General features: G+C 50.8%; 1 protein-coding gene across 2 annotated transcripts; it reads left to right on the top strand.

Moving 5' to 3' along the window:
- Window positions 1–3,739: 3,739 nt before the first annotated feature.
- Rbsn (rabenosyn, RAB effector) lies at window positions 3,740–21,781 on the top strand. Of its 2 annotated transcripts, XM_048356313.1 has the most exons (12): window positions 3,741–3,876; window positions 5,750–6,054; window positions 10,865–11,005; window positions 11,834–11,934; window positions 13,164–13,209; window positions 13,316–13,477; window positions 14,242–14,483; window positions 16,339–16,409; window positions 17,402–17,488; window positions 18,215–18,317; window positions 18,589–18,693; window positions 20,299–21,781. In XM_048356313.1, the coding sequence occupies exons 2-12, from the start codon at window positions 5,907–5,909 to the stop codon at window positions 21,421–21,423; spliced, it is 2,331 nt and encodes a 776-aa protein (XP_048212270.1). In that variant the 5' UTR covers window positions 3,741–3,876; window positions 5,750–5,906; the 3' UTR covers window positions 21,424–21,781. The 2 variants fall into 2 exon arrangements, with proteins under 2 accessions (XP_048212271.1, XP_048212270.1); XM_048356314.1 differs by lacking the exons at window positions 10,865–11,005; window positions 11,834–11,934; window positions 13,164–13,209 and having other exon boundaries at window positions 3,740–3,876.
- The last annotated feature ends 575 nt before the right edge of the window (window positions 21,782–22,356 follow it).

A 22,356-nucleotide genomic window follows, 5' to 3' on the forward strand; every position in this document is an offset into this window, starting at 1 on the left:
AAGCTGCCCCCGGGACCTATTCTGCTGTCCTAAGCCCACCCAGAGGACCACTGAGGTAACTTAACCTTCTTCTCCTGTCTGTGATTATCTCCGCATGGTCCCCTGGGATGGCAGGGACATTGTCCTTTCACAAACAACTCCCCAGGCAGGAAGCTTTTGAACCTGCCAGGTGTGTTCCCCAGCCTGGCCCATGTCAGGGAGGGATTGTAACTCTTTATCTTGGAAGCACAAACTGGCTTGCAGAGAAGAGACTCTGGAAGACGGAATGATCTGGGGATCTTTCCCAGTTCTTTTCACTGATCTTCTCAATCATTTCCCACTTTTCTTTTCCTTAACTTTTCTTTTTTGTTTTTTTTTGGCCAGTCCTGGGGCTTGGACTCAGGGCCTGAGCACTGTCCCTGGCTTCTTTTTGCTCAAGGCTAGCACTCTGCCACTTGGGCCACAGCGCCACTTCTGGCCATTTTCTGTATATGTGGTGCTGGGGAATCGAACCCAGGGCCTCATGTACATGAGGCAGACACTCTTTCCACTAGGCCATATCCCCAGCCCTAACTTTTCTTTTTTTTCCCCTTTTGCTTTAGGTATTTTTGAGAAAAACACATATGGAAGAAAACAGCTCAAAACATAAGAAAGAGTGCACACCATGCAAAGTAACTCTTACTCTCCTCCTCCTCCTCCTTCCCCCCAGCCTTGTCTGGCGGTCACTGTTATTACTGGTGTTTCCTTCCAGAGCCTCCAAATGCATCCTCTCAACTGGCAGTAACTGACTGTTTAGTACTTAGTATCTGGCAAGCACACTTGGGATCTCTCTTCTGCCTCACTTCCTGTCCCTCCCCTCTCACAACTTCCCAGGCCCTGGGTCCCCCTCCTGGAGGGCAAAGGTCAGAGTCTTCACAATAGTATGACCTGCCCTTCCCCTCTCACAACTTCCCAGGCCCTGGGTCCCCCAAAGGTCAGAGTCTTCACAATAGTATGACCTGACCTCTCCAACTCAGGACTTGGTTTCCAGTAACTCCTTTTCTTGCCCTCACTGTTCCCATCCACTGTCCTCCTTGCTTTTCTAATTACAGGACAACCCACAGCTCAATGTTGATCATTTCAACCAAGTGCACAATTCAGGGGCATTAAAATCCCACTGTCTGTTGTGAACCAGCTATACCCCAAACTTTTTCATCATCAATAACTTTGTGAACAGTGACCCCCAGCTTGATAGTTGGGACACTGGCACTGTGCTCATCCATTTGTCCAGAGGTGGACTTTGGCCACTGTGAATGGTGCTGCCTTGAAGGTGGGTGTCAGCCTCCTCATTGCTCTTCCTGTCCTGCACACATCCATGGCGGGGGGTGGGGGTGGGGGGTGGGGGTGGGGAGGACTTCCCATGGGTTCTCCCTGCTGCCCGAAGGCTCTCTCCCAGGCAGTGCACAGGGCCTCCGTTCCTTCAGGTCTCTGCTCATCTGTTAGCTGCTCAGTGAGGCCCACTCTGTCCGTTCTTCAACCCTGCCACTTGGCCCTTCCTGCTCCTTGATTCTCTTTTGTCTTTTTCTACAGCACCTTTGAAAGTTCCGAGTCACTCATTTAGCGTATTTGTTCTTTAGTGTCTGTCTAGGAAGGATGTCAGCACACTGAGGACAAGAATCTCTGATGTATTTATCCCAGGCATCCAGATGTTCAACATATCATTTGTTAAATGAACTTAGGGCTGCAAGCCTTGGGAAATGTCTAATGTCTTTATTTATAGCATTTTTTTTTGCCAGCCCTGGGGCTTGAACCTGGGCATGGTTCCTGAGCTTCCTTTTGCTCAAGGCTAGCACTCTACCACTTGAGCCATAGCGCCACTTCTGGCTTTTTCTGTTTATGTGGTGCTGAGGAATTGAACCCAGAGCTTCATGCATGCTAGACGAGCACTCTACCACTAAGCCACATTGCCAGCCTCTGTATCCCTTTTTTGTGGTGCTATAGATGGAACTCAAGCCCTCACACAGGTGAGGCAAGCTCTCTTTCACTGAGGTGGAGGCTGAGCCTGAGTTTTGGGTGTGTGACCGGAGGCAAAGGCCAATGGTGAGAGGCTGTCTTATGAGGACATCTCCTAAATGTATGAAATACTTAAAATACCTCATGTTGCAGATTGTTTCAAATCAGGGTTGAAATTGGGGTTATCTTCTCAACCAAAAGAGGGTTCACATCCCCAGGGCTGAGGTTAGGGATGGAAGTAAAGCTGCAGAAAGCCAGAATGACTTTTTTTTTCTCACCTTTAGGACTATGCTGATCCTGTTGTTTTCCAAGTGGTCTTTCCTTGCCTATTCTGGGCAGCCCCGTGTCTGTGTGACGGTGGCTGCTGACAGGAGGTAGAGGTGGCAGACACCGAGCAGAAGCAAGGAGAAGCAGCGTGGGCAGATGCTGAGTGAAGACAGAAGGCGTCCCAGCCAGAGGTGGGAAACCGCAGGGCCACGGTGCTGGAGGTCCAGCGAGCTGCCACCAGTGCAAGAGCTCCTCCTCCTCGGTTGTCATTTTTACTCAGGGAGAGCAGAAGAACCCCAGACAGCTGACCGTCAGCCATTTCCTTTTTTTCTTCCAACCCCGTGCCTATTTCCCGAGCCACCCGGTGCAGCTGCCACCCTCTCTCTCTCCCTGGACACAGCCCCGCCTAGGTCCCTTCGCTCTGTCATCACCCACGCTTCCCCGTTCCAGCGGCAGGATGTGCTGACCGCACTCAGCAAGTGCCAGCTCAGGACCACAGCAGCCGGCAGAGGCCTGGGAGCTGGGGCCAGCTGCCTGGAGGCTGCCCTCTGGGAAGTCACATGACCTGCTGCACCCCCCCCTCCCCCATGCAAGCTCACCCACATCGTGATTCCTTCTTTTTGCTCTGGGATTTTATTGTGGTGCCAAGATAGCTCCTGTCCCTCTAGATAAACTTAAGACAAATAAGGGGTCAAGAGCGGGAGAAGGAGGCAGATAAAAGAGGACAGAGAGACCCAACTGTCCAGTGAGTTGCTACCACTCAAAGGAGCTTCCTACATTTTAGCAGCAAGGAAGGAGGCCTTGATATTCTGCTTTGTGAGAACGAACTTTCCTGAGTTTCTCAAAGGACTTTTCATGTTCTTCCTCATAACCGCGTGCTATGCTTCTGGCCTGGAAGGCTCTCCTCATCCACCTCTCCCTAAGCCCGGTGCTCCTGAGGTTTTGTGTCTGGGAAACCTCTCCTTTGATTCCAGAGCACCTGCACACACTTGCACACTCGGCTCTGTGGACCTGAGACTCGGGAGCATCCGTGCCCCTGCCCCTGGAGGCCCCTTCCGGAGCTGGGACCGCCAGGCCTCCTCCACAGCACCCCCCGGTCGTCTCTAAACGTGGCACCTGGCTGGTGCCCGGATGAGGCTGAGCCGTTCAGGAAGACGCAGAGCCAGGCCTTCGCACACAGAGAGCGTGGGCCGGGCCTGGAAAACCTTGAGGCCAGGCGATGCTTGCTTTAATACTGACCAGCTCTGTGGCTTCGGCCAGGTCACCTAGCCTCTCTCTAACCCCAGCTTCCTTCCTGGAAAATGAGGACACTATTAGCTGTTACCTTTCAGGGTCATGTCTGGGTGAAAGGAGTTAAGATAAACCCACCGAGCAGTGCTAGGTCGGGGCCAGTCACCGGCACTGGGGCTCGAACGCAAATCCAGGGAGGCCCCGCCCCTTCCGGCCCCTCGAGGACTCGGCGCTCGACCGGCGTCGGTCAGCTAAACGTCCTATTTCCGGGCCGCCGCAGGAGCGCCTGCCGAGCGCCGAGCAGCCGATGGGGGATGGCGGCCGCGGCTCCGTGAGGAAAGGCGAGGCCGGGGGCCGGGACCGGGACCGAGGACCGGCCGGGCCGCGGGCCCGGGAGAGCGCGGCCGGGTACCGAGGGGTGCGCCGTCGGGAGAGCAGGGGTCTCGGCTCGCGCCCGAGCGTGCGCGGGGCGGCGCGACGTACGCGGGAGACGAGCTGGCGGGCCGGCGCCGTGGGCGCGCGGGTGGGGCGCGGGGTCGGTGGGACGGTCACGTCCGGTCGGGGCTGCGGCGTGTGCGCGGCGGCGGCCGTCCCCGCCCTCCCCGCGCCCTCCCGGTGCGGGGCGCGCCGCGGCCGGACGGGGCCGGGGCCGGGGCCGGGGCCGGGGCCCGGGACGCCTGGCGCGGCGCGCGGCCGGGGATGCGGGCGGGGCGGCGCGCGTGGCTGCCGCCAGGGGTCGAGGAGTCCGGCCCGGTGTTAGTTTAATGTGTGCGCGTCCGCGTCCCCTCGTCTCTCTGACCTCGAGCTTCGGGGTTGCGTGTGTGCGGGAGGGGAAGGGCCGCGCGCGCGCGCGCTCGCTGGCGGGGCCCGGCGGGCGTCTCTCACCCCGGCCGGCGGTCCTGAGCGGAGGGCGAGCTGCCGCGGAGCGCGGGGGGAGGAGCGCGGGGCCGGGGCCGGAGGCCTGTGGTGGGCTTCTGTCTGGCCCGTGGCTGTTGGGGCGAGTGCCTGGGAGGGAAGGGGACCCCGGGTCCTACCTGAGCTGGTCTTCTAAGACAGGGGACCAGGAAACTGCAGGGATCCGGTGTCTCCCGTGCCCTTGTGCTACTGCCCCTTGCAGCCTGGAGGACCAGGGTCCCCTCCTCAGTGGCCCGCCGTCGTCCTTTGAAGCTGAGTTTTCTCCCTCCCCGTAGCGTGTGCTCTGTGGTCCAGGTTCGTGGTGAGGAATGCCGCTGCTTTTGTGAGCGTGGTGGCGGAATTGTCTGTGTGGCTGGTAGTCTTCCTGAGGTGACATTGAAGATGACTGCAGTAGTTCAGTGAGACAGAAAATGTAACTTGCTAAAGAAAAGCCTGGACTGTTTTAACTTCCAAACCCTTTTTATTTTTGAAGCAGTGAGAACATTATTAGGCTTGCTGCCCAACTGTCACTGGTTTATTATGCAATCTAGTTAAGTTCGTTGTAGGCAAAAGAACATTGCAGATAGAAACATAAATAGCTGTGTGTGTGTGTGTGTGTGTGTGAGAGAGAGAGAGAGAGAGAGAGAGACCACTTGAGACACATCTTCAGCCCAGCATTTTGCTAGTTAATGGAAGATGGACTCTCACAAGACCACAAGACTTTTCTACCCTAGCTGGCTTTGAACTTCAGTTCTCAAATCTTAACTTCCTGAATAAGTAGGATTACAAGTGTGAGCCACCAGTACTTAGTTGCTCTTTTCCTTTCAGACTTACTGATTTATTTTTCTTAGGAGACAGGGTCTTGCTGTGTTGCCCAGGCTGTCCTCAAACTCCTGGGCTCAAGGAGATTCTCTTGCCTCAGCTTCTGAGTAACCGCTCTGGGGTGATTTTGCTTTCTACCACTGAGCTTCTAATGTTCCTCTTTAGAAACCTGAGGTTAAGATTAAAAAGAAAAACAAACACTGTATCTTTCCTGTCTTTATACATTGTATGTGGCTTATAAAAGCTGCTGCTTGCTAATAAACACCATATCCTCAGTGGCTAAAGTGTATGGAAATGGTGAAGTTGGGCCATTGAGAATGAACTTTATTGGCATCCTGCTTTCTTATCTGAGGAATCTGCTTTCCACCATAATGAGTTTCATGATGTTCTCACATCTTGGGTTTTGTGTCTTGGTCTAAGGATTTCAGAAACAAGTTTGTTTTTGTTTTTGCAGACTCCTTGTGAACAAAAAGCACCTTTTTTCAACTATGAAAAGAAAAAGAAAGTTTTTGGTTGCTGGTAATTTACCTGAATTAGCTTTTTTCCCCCTTCTTTCCTTTCTTAGAGCTCCTCCTGTCCCAGCGAGGACACCTCGTCCAGGGCCATGATGCCACTTCCCCATCACCCGCGGGCAGCTTGCTTAAGCTAAGGCCGTGGGAGGAATCAAGCTGACTCTTGTCATGAGACCACCGCCCTCCTGAGTTTGAGGGGCACAGACAGCCATGGCAACTTTGGATGACCCGGGGGAAGTGAGAGAAGGCTTCCTTTGCCCTCTGTGCCTGAAGGACCTGCAGTCTTTCTATCAGCTTCAGTCTCATTATGAGGAAGAACACTCTGGGGAAGACCGTGATGTCAAGGGACAAATTAAAAGTAAGAGGGCGGGGTTCTTACTCCAGTCAGTGAGAGATTTCATTTGTGGGATCGTTTCATGAGTCTCCATGTGGCTGTCTAGAGCTGATGATGCTGTCAGATAAGATACCTAGTGCTTGCTGTGTGCCTGACTTGTTCAAAACTGCTCTGGGTATTCATTTCACCCAATGCTCACAGCAGCTGTTGATGGACTCATTTTGCTGGTGATTCGGTAACTTGCCTAAAGAAAGACACATAATGAAGATTATTTGAAGCTACTGAAGGTCACCGCTGTGATGTGCTGTCTCTTGCTAGGTTATTTGAAAGGCTAGAGCCCCAGACTGAGCCTGTTTGGACAGGAGCGCCTCTCTTCTGCTGTGAAAGTTTAGACAATGGCCTGCGAGTCAGCAAAGACTAAAGTGAAAGCATATGTTGATTCTTTTTTACTGAGGTCTAAGCTCAGAGTCTCGAGTTTGCTCAGCTTACACTCTGCCACTGAGCCACCGCCAGCTCGAGTTGATTATTTTGATACACATATTCTTTGAGGTAAAATGGTAGTTACGTTAACTACAATATCACTAGTTATATACATATACATATGACAATTTTCAGGACAGATAGGTTTTAACTATTTGGACAAGAAGTGAAAATAACACAGCATGATATTTGAATTTAGGTTCTAAAGAAAATAATTGTAGAGACTATGCAATATATAGCTTTTCTTAGTTTTCATTTGGAAACTGGAATTCTTAAATTCTCCAAAGTAGCTTATTCATCAATTGAAAGTCCACCAAACAGAACTATTGGGAAACTATCTGTAGTGGTAGAAAAGAGAAGCTCTCTCACTTTTGAGGGAACAATTAAGAAATATTGGAATGGCTAAGTTTACTTGATGCAGTTAATTTTAACATTGTGTTTTGGGGAGAGGGACCGGTCCTGGGGCTTGAATTCAGAGCTTGGATGCTGTCCCTGAGCCTCTTTGTGGTCAAGGGTAGTGCTCTACCACTTGAGTCACAGCACCACTTCCAGCTTATTGGAGATAACAGTCTCACAAACTTTTCTGCCTGGGCTGGCTTTGAACAGTGATCCTCAGATCTCAGTGTCCTGAGTAGCTAGGATTACAGATGTGAGCCACTGGCACCCAGCTTAATATTGCTATTACATACAAAACAAACTTACATGATCTGGTTTTTTTTTTTTTTTTTTTTTTTTTTAATCCTGTTAGGGGCTGGGAATATGGCCTAGTGGTAGAGTGCTTGCCTTGTGTACAAGAAGCCCTGGGTTCGATTCCCCAGCACCACATATTCAGAAAAAGCCAGAAGTAGCTCTGTGGTTCAAGTGGTAGAGTGTTAGCCTTGAGCAAAAAGAAGCCAGGGGCAGTGCTCAGGCCCTGAGTTCAAGCCCCAGGACTGGCAAAAACAAAAACAACAAAAATCCTGTTAGATTTAAGACTTCGTCTTATCCTTCCTTTTCCTACTGGGCATTGCCTCCTGCAGCCTGGTGAAAGGAAGGGCATACCTGAAAAACAAGGAAAAATAACCCCAAATGTTAAACTTTGACTTTGAGCTTCCAGGATCTCAGGTCCTGAAGAGCCGAAGAAAGAAAATTCCTGACTGTACATCACGTTTATTGTATTTCTTGGATTTCCAGTTCTAATCCCCGAGTAAATTGTTGCTCCTCTGGGCTCAGCTTCCTGGTTACTCTGCCGCCTTGCTTGGCGTGGCTGGCCGCGGCTCTGGAGGCCAGGCCAGTGAAGCAATCCAGCTGCTGTTTTCCTAATCACCTCGGTAGTGCTCCTCAGTGGATTTCTCCCACCACACAAGTGAATCATGGACCTCGCTCACAGACTCAAGGCCTGTTCTCCACACTTCACATTCAGGAGAAGAAGAGAGTTCCAGAAAACATTGGGAGCGCTGTCCTTCTTCCAGAAATACAGTGAGGCCAAGCAGTTTTAATATCCTGAGGACTATGATTATCAAAGCAACTCTGGCTGTAAAAGCTGAAGCAGAGCCATAGCTATTAGAAAGATAAAGAAGAGTACTGTGCTTTAGGGTGTTCAGTTTCTTTTATATACACTGTCATTTCATTCGACTCTCCTAACAATCTACGGGAAGGTGGATTGGTCATATTTTACAGATAATAATGATGATTCAGAGATGTCCAGTAACTTATCCAAGGTCACACAGGAATTGGCAGTGCCAGTCCTGGAACACAGACCTACCACCTACTAAGTCCACTGTTCTTTCAGCATTACTGATGGTGAAGTGCCTATATTCTGTTCACAACATGCTTGCGGCTTCCTGAGGGCAGTGGGAACAGGAACAAAGCATTCTGAAACCTGACAGGATGGGTTTGCTGTGGACAGTTGAAGGGCACCCAGCTTTTCAGTAGCTTCCATCTTAGCATCTGCTCGCCATGCTATTCTAGGACTTGTGAGGCCAGTTTATGGTGAGGCGTCCTCAGACACCTGTGGTGACCATTTAAGATGAATACATAGGAGTATGGGGCTGGGATGTAGCCCAGTGGCAGAGTGCTTGCCTGCCATGGGTGAGACTCTTGGTTCTGCCCTCAGCAGCACACAAATAACATCATATGATCCTTTTTGTTTTTTTCCTCCATTTCTATCTGAGAAGCACTAAGAGATCTAGTTAAGCATTCCTTTTTTTTTTTCACCACTGTCCCTGGCTTCTCTTTGCTCAAGGCTAGCACTCTGCTACTTGAGCCACAGTGCTACTTCTGGCCATTTTCTATATATGTGGTGCTGGGGAATCAAACCCAGGGCTTCATGTATATGAGGCAAGCACTCCTGCCACTAGGCCTTATACCCAGCCCCCTTGTTAAGCATTCCTTTAGCACAAATGGTTTTGTTTTTTTGCCAGTCCTGGGGCTTGAACTCAGGGCCTGATCACTGTCCCTGGCTTTTTGCTCAAGGCTGGCACTCTACCACTTGAGCCACAGTGCCACTTCTGGCTTTTTCTGTGTATGTGGTGCTGAGGAATTGAACCAGGGCTTCATGCATGCTAGGCAAGCACTCTACCACAGGCCATATTCCCAGCCCATGGAAAGAATTCTTATGTAGTTCTTATGCAGTTTTCTGTGTTACAGAACCAGAAAGGCGGGCTGGGGATATAGCCTAGTGGCAAGAGTGCCTGCCTCGGATACACGAGGCCCTAGGTTCGATTCCCCAGCACCACATATACAGAAAATGGCCAGAAGCGGCGCTGTGGCTCAAGTGGCAGAGTGCTAGCCTTGAGCGGGAAGAAGCCAGGGACAGTGCTCAGGCCCTGAGTCCAAGGCCCACGACTGGCCAAAAAACAAAAACAAAAACAAAAAACAAAAAAAACAAAAAACAAAAACAGAACCAGAAAGGCAAGGTGTTAAAGATTGACATCACAGATTTCTTGAAATGTCTTTCCAAAAGCGGATCACCTCCCATTTAGTCTTTGCCAGTTCTGAAGCTTGAACTTAGGACCTGGATGCTGTCCGTGAGCTCTTTTTCCTCAAGGCTACCACTTGAGCCACACATTCACTTCTGGCTTTTTGATTGGGTAGGATAGTGGACAACTGGAGGTTAGAGTCTCATGGATTTTCTTGTAGTGGCTGGCTTCAAACCATGATCCTCAGATCGCAGCCTCCTGAGTAACTAGGATTGCAGGCATGAGGCACCAGTGCCCAGCTCTGTCTAGTTTTTCCATCCTTCAAAAGCGTAACATATTAGTATTCTTAGGCAAGTAAAAAGTAAACAATACTGGGTGCCTGCCAGCTCTTCTGTGTCTGCACTTACCTATATTTTTTGCAAAGCCCTGGGGGTTGTTTTTAATATTACTCAAGTGATAGGATACCTCAAAGTCACGAGAACTTCATGAAGTATTCATCTATTAAATATCAAAGTAGTAATATAATCTTGTTTTAAATATGGTATTCTCTAGTAGAGTCTAGACAAGGATAATAATCACAGAAGATTGAAGATTATTAGCAGGACCCCAGGTGTGAACTGAGAACCTTACCCAGTTAACTTCCCTCCAGGTCTAACTGGTGGTAGTCTAACCTCAGCTCACGGGCATGTCCCCTCTTGTGCAGAGCCATAGTCTATGAATTACCATCGCTATTAGCAGATGAAGCCTTTACTTCAGCTTGCTGCTTGTGCTCTGTGATCTTGAGTGAAGCACGTTTTACCCTCCAGTTTGGTCTCATTTTGTCAGTACAGTCACCCGCCTGCCACAGTCACAGTGCGAGGTGAGCGTGAATGGGCACCGTGTGCTCTCACGCACTTTGTATCATGCCTGGGGCTTGCAAGGGCTCAATTCAGAAAATGTTTTCTTTTTCTTTCCTTCTGGCCAGTTCTGGGGCTTGAACTCTGGGCCTGGGCGCTGTCCCTGCGCTCCTTTTGCTCATGGCTAGCGCTCTGCCACTTGAACCACAGCACCAATTCTGGACTTTTCTCTGATTAACTGGAGAGAAGAGTCTCACAGACTTTCCTGCCCCCACTGGCTTCCCACTGTGGTCCTCGCATGTCAGCCTTCTGAGTAGTTGGGATCATAGGCACGAGCCACCTGTGCTGAGCCACTGCTTCCACTTCTAGTTAACTGAGCTCTTAATTTTGGCAATGAGCAGTGACTTAGGCTATATGTCGGCCATGTAAACCAGTGTGCTACTAATGTTGACTTGGGCTCTGTGGTATTTATATGGTATTTATAGTGTTTCTGTGCTTATTGCTCATGTAGATATTTCTTGTACATTTTTAAACAAGGGTGATAATTCGGTTTTTGAGATTCCCTTGACTCTTTACTGGAAGTCTTCATAGTTTGTGGTGTTTGTTCCCTTTTTCTAGGTTTTGTGCAGAAGGCAAAGAAAGCAAAGAACAAGTTGTTGAAACGAGAGGGGGATGATCGAGCAGAAGCAGGGACCCATGGATATGAGTCTTTCAGCTATGGAGGGGTTGACCCTTACATGTGGGAGCCCCAGGAGCTTGGTAAGAAAGTGCCGGCATGCGGTCAGTCACTCAGCAGATGGTGGTTAGGCATGCAGGAGGCAGTATTTTTAAGTACTGGTTGCGATGGAGGCAGTAAACCAGAGTGTCTGTTTCTTGTGGACCTCACGCCCTAGGGAAGGAAATGAGTTGAGATTCTGTGTGTGAGGCACTGCAGTGCTCTGCATGTGTGCTCTGGCTGAATACTCACTGCACCGTGGGAAACGACAGAAGTGGGGTGTGTCAGCCCTGGCACAGACGGCATTGGCACGTCTGTCTTTGCTCACACAGGGCGTTACCTGCCAAGTGAGAGGCACCAGTTTGTGTAGCTTTGTTGTTAAGAACATAATTGTTGCACTGTCTACTATTTCAAACTATTTTTTGTATATGCTGATCCTGGGGCTTGAGAATAAAATGTTCACCCACATGTTCGATGTTTAACATTTACATGCCTGTGAAGTGTTCTAAGAATTTTATAAGATTTACTTAGTTTTTAGAACACTGGACTAGTAGTATTGTTACCTTCATTTTGTAGGTGTGCCTTCTCAGTTCCGGAGAGGTTAAGTACCTTGTCCAAGGTCACCCAGTGTGTGTGCAGAATTGCAGCTTCAAGTCTAAGCTCTTACCTGCTCTACTCGTTGTACTTGTTGGCTGCTAAGGATCATGGTGATCATTTTAACAAATTCCACTTGATTTCTAGTTTTGAAATTTTTAGTAAGACTCATAATCCTAGGCATTTTGCTGGCTTTGAAAATCCATTGAGAATAAGCAAGGGTTGGAAGGCTTTTTGAGAAAGATTACAAGCCATTTATCTTCCCATGTCCCTCCTAGGTGCCGTGAGAAGCCATCTCTCTGACTTCAAAAAACATCGGGCTGCAAGAATTGACCATTATGTTGTTGAAGTCAATAAATTAATAATCAGGTTAGAGAAGGTAAATGTTTAGTTTTGAAACACCTTTTCCTGAAAGGGTGAGCCCTCCCCCATTTCTGTAGCATGTGCTGAGTGTGTCCTGCGTAGCTGATGCTGGCAGAGGACGGGTGCTGTGGAGGGAGGGCACAGCCCAGCTTCCCTTCCACTCAGGAAGCCCTCTTGATTCCTGGGAAACCTTGCTTTTTGGGGGTCTCTCAGGCATAGGCCTTCAGTGGGTGGCATTGTGATGTCACTTGATGCCAAACAGAAATGGAGCGACCAGGTCTGTGAGGAGTGCGCAGCTAGGCAGGTGTGCGGAGGGGAACATCTTGAGTGGCTTCTTGTCCCGCGGTCCTGGAGTACGTCTGCACTGCGGGGCGTGCTATACAGTGTCCCTGGCCATGCATAACCAGACTGTGGGTGCAGGGGGACAACCATGGGGACTGTTCTACTTCCTGTGCTGGGGCGAGAAGTAGGGCCTCACGCATGCTAAGTGCATGCTCTATCACTGAGCTAAGTCCTCTGGTGTAGATAGATACATATATGTGTACATACATAAATGTGTATATGTGTGTGGGGGAATATATATATATATATACGTACGTACATATACATACACACATATATACATACATATATATATATATATAGAGAGAGAGAGAGAGAGAGAGAGGTTGAACCCAGAGTCTGGTGCCATTTGGCCTATATCTCTGGCCCTTTTGTTTGTATTTTGTTTTGAAATAAGGGCTCACTAACTTTGCCCAGGATGGCTTTGAACTCTTGAGCCTCCTGCTTCTCCCTCCCATGTAGCTAGGATCACAGGTGTGCACCACCACGCCTGGCCAGGCACTGTGTTAGCAATACTAGAGACTTGCGTGGATGCTCCTACCATTTGATAACCATGGCCACGACAGCCGCCACCACGGTCTCATCCCCTGCTTCTTTATGTGGACCTTTTATGCAGAAGCATGTGAGCAGTTTTTTAGTGCACAAAGACTGGAAAGTCTCATTTCCCCTGCCTTCAGTACTGCCCCTCCCTGCCCTCACCTACACCTGGTACCTGGAACAGGTGCCAACCAGGAAGAGATTGGAGGTAGAGCATGGGAAAGGCGGTGTCTTGGAACTGCTCTCCTGGCAGCACCGTCAGGGGAGGCTGGGGACTTGAGAAATGCACAGGCGCGTTCCTGCTTGAGTGAGGGGCAGGAAGTGCCCACCGATTAACTCCACGTGGTACTGTTTTCTCCTGCTCAGCTCACTGCATTTGACAGAGCAAATACAGAGTCTGCAAAGATTCGAGGTAACTAGAGCTTTGCTCACACTCATTCTGTTTATTACTTTTTGTTTTCCTGGTCAACAACTTTTTAAATATTTTTGGTTTGTTTTCTGTTCTGTTTTTCCCAAAGCAATAGAAAAATCTGTGGTGCCTTGGGTCAATGACCAGGATGTACCTTTCTGTCCAGACTGTGGGAATAAGTTCAGCATTCGAAACCGCCGCCACCATTGCCGCCTCTGTGGCTCGATCATGTGCAAGAAGTGCATGGAGGTCATCGGCCTGCCCTTGGCAAGTAGGTGATGAGGCTCGTCACTGTGGGCTCGGGCTTGCCATTTACCCAGTGGCTCATGGGGTCTTCACTGATCCACTTACAACTTGGTGAGGCTCACTACAGCCACTGCCGCCCCTACCACCACTACCACTGTCACTGCCACCACTACCACCGTCGGCCCTACCACCATCACCGCCACTGTGCGGAGCAGGGATACAGTGGTGTGTGTTGGGTTGGTAAGCATTTTTTGTAGGGGATTGGACAGTAAATAATTTAGGCATTGTGGGCCACCGGTGGTCCCTGCACTTTTTTGTGTGTGTGTGTCTTTTTAATAACTTCTTAAGTATGTAAATATTAGCCAGGCACTGGTGGTTCATGCTTGTAGTCCTAGCTACTGAGGAGACTAAAATTTGAGAATCATGGTTCGGAGCCAGCCCAAGCAGACAAATCTATCATCCCCAACTTGTAAGAGTTATTAAAGTAGGTAGCTGATAAAGGAGAACGCCACGGGTATTCAGGCAGGAGGGAACTGCAGGCCTGTGGTCAAGGTGATGCATGGCTGGAAGAGAAGAGGGGGACCCCTCTCCCCCGCCTTATCTAGGGCAGGGGCAGTGGGGTGCAGCCAGGTGGATTAGCATGTGACCTCAGGGAAGGGGGGGATGACTGCCTCCAGGTCTGCTGGTTACCAGGTAACTGGGTGGAGACTTAAGCAGGTGGGGGCCTGCATGGAGCCCTCCTTGGGTGGACACGGAGCGAGGTCATAGCTGCCCACCTCTTGTTTCCAGATAAGCTTACCAGTGCCAGCAAGGACTCCCTGAGCACCCACACCAGCCCCAGCCAGTCACCCAACAGCATGCATGGCTCCCGCCGGGGCAGCATCAGCAGCATGAGCAGCGTCAGCTCGGTCCTGGATGAGAAGGATGATGACCGGATCCGCTGCTGCGCACACTGCAAGGACACGCTGCTCAAGAGGGAGCAGCAGATCAATGAGAAGGAGCACACGCCCGACATTGCGAAGCTTTACGAGGTGACGTGCTGTCCGCCTTCGGGTCTGCTTTGCCTGTTTGCTGTGTCCATGCCTCTAGATTCCAGAGAATGCGTTGGGAAGTTGCTCCCTTGAGTCATTTGGAGTTCCTGTGCAAGAGCTGGGCTATGATTTCCCAACTTGTGCGTCACAGTGAGCCACAGAATCCTCCTGGTCCATCCTCTGACTACTCATTTCTCCATCTTCCTTTTCCCACTTGAAGTCAGGAAGGTGGGGCTTCAAGGCGCAAGGGAGGAAGAGCGGAGGTGTGGACAGGTGCTGCAGGGAAGGCAGAAGCTGGAGGTGTAAACAATGCCCAGAAGAGTCCTAGGGAAGGCTGGACCTTGTCAGGTTGACAGGTGTTATACATTCCAGGCTGGGGCTGGGAATATGGCCTAGTGGTAAAGTGCTTGTTGCCTCGTATACATGAAGCCCTGGGTTCGATTCCTCAGCACCACATATATGGAAAAAAGTGGAATAGCGCTGTGGCTCAAGAGGTAGACTACCAGCTTTGAGCAAAAAGAAGGCAAGGACAGTGCTCAGGCCCCGAGTTCACGCCCCAGGACTGGCAACAAAAACAAACAAATACCTTCCAGGCTTTCCATTCTGCCTGCCTATTGGCTGGGAGCACCATAAGTCCCCCATGCCTCCAGTGACCTCAGAGCATCCTTGCAGAGGCATACTTTAGAATGCCGATAGGAGGCTGGCTTGGCCTTTGATGGAGGGGTGAGACCTATCATCTGGGCTTGTGCAAAACTCCAAACTGAGTAATTGGGTTTTTTAGTTTTTGAGGTTTCATTTGTGCTGGTTTTGGGGCTTGAACTCGGGACCTGGGTGCATCCCTTAACTTTTTTGCTAGCACTCTACCACTTGAGCCACAGCCCCACTTCCAGCATTTTCATGGCTCATTGGAGATAAAGAGTCAAACAGCCTTTCCTGCACAGTCTGGCCTTGAACCCCAGTCCTCAGATCTCAGCCTCCTGAGTAGCTAGGATCACACGTATGAACCACTGGTGCCTGGCTAGGAACAGTGTTTTTGTCCAGTGACCGCTGTAAGGTCACTGCGAATCATGATGGCTGTTTCTGGACCTACTATGTAAGGTAAATACTGAAGTTTCTGGAACTGGTGTGAGTTAAACTGGTACGGAGCTGCTGCTGTGGCAGCCGCTGTCCTTTGCCTGGTGCTCATGACCTGGGACTGCTTTTGTGAGCAGCCAGTGCCTTTTGCCTTTCTTTTGGGGAAGAAGCCCTGGCGGTGCTGGTGGCCTGCTCTTGCTTGGAAGCCTTCTCTCAAAAACCTCTGGTCCAAGCTCTACCCTCACTTCCTTTTCTTCCTGTAAGATTTTCTGCCTAGAATGCAGGTGTGTCAATTAGGCAGGGAAACCCTAGGTTTGAAATATGAGCATTTTCACTCGGTTCCCTCATAAAGCATGGGTGGATGGTACTGTTCCAGTCACATAATCAGTTTGTAACGGTAATGGTGCTAGGCTTTTTTCACTTGAGTCTTGCCATTCTTTCTGGCAGAACTTACTGTGTAATAATAGATTATTGTCTTACAGGGTTTGTTTGCTGATATACAAAGCATAAAACATCTGTTAGAAAAAACGCTAGCAAAGATGGTAGGCCACATAGGAAAATGAAATAGTCCTTTATTCTAGAATGTTCTGAGGTTCTTTTTGTTGCTGTTGTTTTCTTTTCCAGGCTGGATGTAAATTAGAGTGAAATGGACTACTGATTAAATTATTTGATATAAAAAAAAGAGAAATATGAGCATTTTACATACATCTTTGTTATGTGGCCTGGCTTCTGGGTCAGTGTATCTGAGACCATCCCTCACCTCTTCTTTTTTAATCCTTAGAAATTACGACTTTGCATGGAGAAGGTTGACCAGAAGGCCCCTGAGTACATCAGGATGGCAGCATCGCTCAAGTAAGCCACTGTTGTGTTTTCTAGTTCATGACCATGAGGTCAGATCCTCAGTGGCTGAGAGTGCCAGTCAGTCATCTTTTTCTTTTCTTTTCTTTGGGGGTGGATGTATGCTAAGCACCTGCTCTACCACTGGCTCTGCCCCCTGGGCATCTTTCCTCTAGCCATGCTTTTCTTTCGTGGCTAGCTGACATGACTCTTGTTCATGTCTATATTTCAGTGAGGAACATGTCATCATACGTGAACTTTGTAGAAATACCTGGTCTTGTTAGGTGACTGGGCATTCTGCCGGAGCAGGTTTGGGAAGGGCCCCTGCCAAGGGTGGGATCGGAAGGAGTAGCTAGCCTATCTCATGTCGTGTCTGGTGAGATGACTACGCACTGGCTGCAAGTTGTCAGAGCTTAGAGCTGGCATTTCCTTTTAGGCAGTGGTTGGCAAACTTCAGTCTGTTGATCAGATCTGCCATCTGTTTCTTTTTGCAAGTAAGATATGGCTCACTTTTTTTTGTTGTTGTTGTTGTTGTCATGGGGCTTGAACTCGGGGCCTGGCATCAAGATGGCATCTTGAGACTTTTCTGCCCAAGCTGTCTGTTGGGGATTCCTTGGTCAGCTTTTTATTCCCCTGCTCTGTGGGCAGAGTAAAAAAATCTAGTGGCCTTCTTTCTGCTAAAGCACTATGACTAAGTCAGTCAGTAAATCATGGGGTAGTTCTGTAAGATGCAGTGTAATTGCATGGGAAAAGTGGCCCAGCGTGGAATCAGCGGCAATTATTTTGTATGTGAGCATCTAGTGCTCCTCAGAGCCAGACCACAGGTGTGTCCCCGAGGTGTCTGCATGAGTAACACATCCCGAGGAACACTGCATCGTTGAACTTGAAATGCCCCTTTGAGAGCTGTCCCTGCCTTTTTGAGGCCTCAAACCTTGAAAGTTTTCCCGTGCTGCATTCTGCACTCAGTAGGGTGAAACTCAGATCCAGTGTTGTGTGATTCTCCTTAGTGCTGGGGAGACGACCTACAGTCTGGAACATGCCGGAGACCTCCGATTGGAAGTGCAGAAAGTGTATGAGCTAATAGATGCGCTCAGGTAAGGTCCGTTCGGCGCAGGTCTGCTGCTGACTGAGGGGAGGAAGTGATGTCTGTATCACACGGAGGCAGAGCAGTGCTGATGACAGTGGGCCGTGTGCGGGGCTGGCCAGTGCCTAGGTGCTCTGCACTTAGTATATTGCATTGTTTCTGGGTAAGGCTTTCACTTGAGCGTTATTATTAAACAAATAGGAGGCAGCTGTGGCCAGCAGCTGTGCACCCGTCACTGCCCCATCTCAGGGAGCAGCTTACTGGCTGGCCTCAGTTCCCTGTGGGGACCATCCTGACATGGCACAGAGAGGAAGCACAGGGCCGCCAGCACCGCTGGAGGAGCTAGGACAGAAGCCCGGGGTCTCTGTTCACGTCTCAGCTGTTAGACTGTGGACCAGACTAGAGGCTCAGGGGAAGGTGACAAGGAGCCACTGTTCACCCAGACATATGGGACATGCTGTGTGATCTGCAAGGCCTGGTGCACAATGAGTTGTTTTGTCTCCAGTTTAAACATTATCAAGAATCTTAAGACCAAGTATGGATCCTTTGGCGTGGCAGACCCTGTGCAGTGGCGCAGGCCGTTTACCGGAGAGCCGGGTCTTCCTGTGTGCCTTTGTCACACTTGGCCTCAGAGGACGCACGGGAGTCCTAACCATGTGCGCAGCTCTGGGGACTTCTCATGCTCCTTTCTGAGGCTGGCAGTGCCCATGACATTGATGTGTTTGTTCCAATTCAGTAAGAAGATCTTGACCTTAGGCTTGAACCAGGACCCTCCACCACATCCTAACACTCTGCGGCTGCAGAGGATGATCAGATACTCGGCTACGCTTTTTGTGCAGGTAAAGCCATTCTGGGTGGCGCAAGTGTTGCCTTGGCCCATGCTGCTCCTCAGCTCTCCATAGGCAGGTCAGGGTGAATGGCTCTTTTCTGTTTGTACATCCGTTAGTTTTAAAGATATGAATCTATTATAAATGACATCTATAGAAAATGCTAGTTTTCAGAAAAAAGGACATATTTACAAATTTGTATCTTATGTTAATGCCTGAATTTTATAGCAAACACTTTACACAGTGCTCCAATCACTGTTACCATACCTGTGACTCCCTACAGGAGAAGTTACTGGGTTTGATGTCCCTGCCAACCAAAGAACAGTTTGAGGAACTGAAGCAGAAGAGGAAGCAGGACCTGGAGCAGAAGAGGGCCATGGAGAGGCAGGTGCGTGGACCCACACATCTGGCAGCCACGGCCTCTACGACCGCTCTACCACCCGTGGCGGGGGGAGGGGGGTCCTGTGAGCCACAGGGTCATGGAGCCACATGGCTCTCAGTTTGCTTTTGTCTGCCCTCACTGTTCTCCCAAGTCCTGTGGCTCTGCTGATCTTCTCATGCCTAGAACACCATGGAGATTGGCACTGTCCCCCTGGGAGGGCCAGCAGGATACCAAGACACTGGAAGCCCTTCTAGAACACTGAATGTACACTGTTAAATAGAAAATGGCTGACCTTGGTGGTGCTATCCTGCCAATCAGCTGGTTGAGGTGGGAGGATTGGGAGTTCTAGGCCACCTGGATACAGGGAGTCCCTGACTAATAAGAAAAATGAATCAAGATGCATCACACACAAACTGACAGGTTGAAACCCCTTTGGACAACCTAAGTAAATTAAAAACACTAAGAGGGGCTGGGGATATGGCCTAGTGGCAAGAGTGCTCGCCTCGTATACATGAAGCCCTGGGTTCGATTCCCCAGCACCACATATATAGAAAATGGCCAGAAGTGGTGCTGTGGCTCAAGTGGCAGAGTCCAGCCTTGAGTAAAGAGAAGCCAGGGACAGTGCTCAGGCCCTGAGTCCAAGGCCCAGGACTGGCAAAAAAAAAAAAGAGGAAAAAACCCTCAAAAAACAAATAAGAGCCAGATACGGGGGGCTCACACCTGTAATCCTAACTACTTAAGAGGCTGAGCTCTGGGGATCGTGGTTTGAAGCCAACCCAAGCAGAAAAGTCCATGAGACTCTCATCTCCAGTTAGTAGCAAAAAGCTAGAAGTGGAGCTGTATCTCAAGTGGTAGAATGCCAGCCTGGAGCACAAAAGCTCAGAGGTAGTGCCCATGCTGAGTTCAAGCCCAGTGCTGACATGGAAACAAAAAGAGGTGCTGGGTTGTAGCTTCATGGTGGAGCACTTGCCCAGCATGCTTAGGGCCCTGGGTTTGATCTCTACCACTCTCCAAAATTGTGTTTAACACAGATCCTAATGTGTAGATAAGGATGCTAAACTGGGGTGCTTTATGAAGTGTATAGACAGTGAGTATAGACTCACTGTCTATACACTTCACTATAGACTATAGTCTATATACACTATAGTCTATATACTATATACACTATAGTCTATATAAACTATAGACAATGAGAAAATTGTTTCCCTTACATTCTGTCAGTCATTGTATTTTTGAAGATCAGGGCCAGCATCCCCTTGATTTTTAGCAGTTGGCTATCTTCTTTTTTTTTTTTTTTTTTTTTGCCAGTCCTGGGCCTTGAACTCAGGGCCTGAGCACTGTCCCTGGCTTCTTCCCGCTCAAGGCTAGCACTCTGCCACCTGGGCCACAGAGCCACTTCTGGCCATTTTCTACATATGTGGTGCTGGGGAATCAAACCCAGGGCTTCATGTATACGAGGCGAGCTCTCTTGCCACTAGGCCACATTCCCAGCCCCGCAGTTGGCTGTCTTAATCCTGAGGAGAGAAGATGGTGTCACTGGGACTGGAGGTGGCGGCTGGCGTTGTGGGCCGCTTCTGGCGCGGTGTGGTGACCCTGTGGTTGTGTTTGCAGGCATCCCTGGAGTCGCAGCGAAGGCTTGTGGAGAGGCAGAGTGGCCTGTCATCTCGTGCCGCCAATGGGGAGGTGGCGTCTCTCCACAGGGGCCCTGCCCCCCTGAGAAAGGCCGAGGGCTGGCTCCCACTGTGGGAAGGTCAAGGACAGAGTGAGGACCCCGACCCCCTTCTCCAGCAGATCCACAACATCACGTCGTTCATCAGGCAGGCGAAGGCCGCGGGCCGCGTGGACGAGGTGTGCACGCTGCAGGAGAACCTGCGGCAGCTGCAGGACGAGTACGACCAGCAGCAGACGGAGAAGGCCATCGAGCTGTCCCGGAGGCAGGCAGAGGAGGAGGACCTGCAGCGGGAGCAGCTGCAGATGCTGTGGGAGCGTGCGCGCGAGCGCGAGCAGGAGCAGTTCCGGGTGTCGTCACTCCACACCCGGACTCGGTCCCTGGACTTCCGAGAACTGCCCCCCTTCCAGCTGGAGCCCAGCCGAGGGCCTGGCGCCCACCTCGCTTACACGTTGGATCTGGACTTGTCCCCGCCTCAGGGCAGCCCGGCTCCCGAGACCCCGTCTCCTGGTGCAGCTCCCGTCCAAGCCTGGTCTGTGCCCCAGGCCCCTGGCCAGGGCTTGTCGCAGCACAACGACATGTCCTCCCTGAACCCGTTTGCTGAGGACCTTTGCAGCCCCATAGGGGAGGGTGTGGCCAGCCCTGCTGCTGCAGAGGTGGCACCCTGCCCTTCCGCTGCCACCCCCAGGGAATACAATCCTTTTGAAGAGGAGGAGGCAGGCGAGGAGGAGGCGGCATCAGGGAATCCCTTCGGTGACCCCGACAGGCCAGCGCCCAACCCCTTCGATGAGGAAGATGACCACCCCCCTTCGAGGCCCTTGAGCCCTCCTGCCCCGGGGAACCCCTTTGAGGAGCCCTCCTGCACCAACCCTTTCGAGGGGGACAGTGACGGCCCAGAGGCCGAGGAGCCCATTGAGGAGGAGCTGCTTCTCCAGCAGATCGACAACATCAAGGCCTACATCTTTGACGCGAAGCAGTGCGGCCGCATGGATGAGGTGGAGGTGCTGACGGAGAACTTGCGGGAGCTGAAGTGCACCCTGGCTAAGCAGAAGGGGGGCCCTGCCTGACTAGCAGGGCAACAGCTGGGGACAGGAGAGGATTGGGCAGGGGACTGAAGGCAAGGAGGACCGCTGGTTGCATAGGTTACGGGTGGAAATCTGCATATTGTGCTGTGCACTTTGGGGCATTTCCACTACACTTGAGTAATACAGTGCAAGGAGAACAGGAAGAATCAGCATTCATTTGCTGGCTTTCCTGCTTTTATTTTTTAAATTTGGGGGAGGGGCTTTCAAAGGGACATTCCATTTTTATAGCCGAGATCTACTCAACGCAGCTGTTGGGCCATGGCAGAAATGGCCGCCAAGCACCTCTTGGCCCATTTGCTGCTACCTCACCTGGGTCTTGGCGCACTGTTACAGGGCAGTGCGGGGGTGGGGGGGGGGGGCTGGGGCTTTCCTGTAGCCAGACCGGCAGGTCCAGTTCTCTGCTCAACAGGAGCTAAGCCTGGGGGTCTGCAGTGGGGGGAGTTGGGGCACAGGAGGCGGGAGGGGCTGAGCCAGTGTCTTCTCCCCTCAGTTTAGGGGGTGTCCATTTTCATTTGATCATGGGTTTTTGGAGGTAGGAGTGGTAATGTCAGTGTCAGGGTGGATTTTGTACCTGAGCACTGGCTGATGGAAGGCTTATGTGGGGAGCCCTCCCTCCTCCAGGGCTCGGGCAGAGGGGCCGCTCTGCGTCTCATGAGCGCGCCGGCAGGTCATCAGGCAGGAGAGGGGAGAATTGAAATCACTGCCAGGCTCTTTGGTTCACCCTGGCCTGCGGCGCAGAGAGGTATTTTCTCCCACCTTCAGTATTAGGAAACTGCAGTGTTTGGGGAGGCCCAGGCCGGGCCCACTCCATAGCCCTGCAGTACTTGAACCCTTCAGCGAAGGGCAGAAAGGGAAGTCATCCACACGGCTCTGGCGCCCTGGCTGGCAGGAGCCAAACCCACAGGTAGCCGCCAG

This window comes from Perognathus longimembris, chromosome 10, assembly GCF_023159225.1.
Source record: "Perognathus longimembris pacificus isolate PPM17 chromosome 10, ASM2315922v1, whole genome shotgun sequence".
Classification (NCBI taxonomy): domain Eukaryota; kingdom Metazoa; phylum Chordata; class Mammalia; order Rodentia; family Heteromyidae; genus Perognathus; species Perognathus longimembris.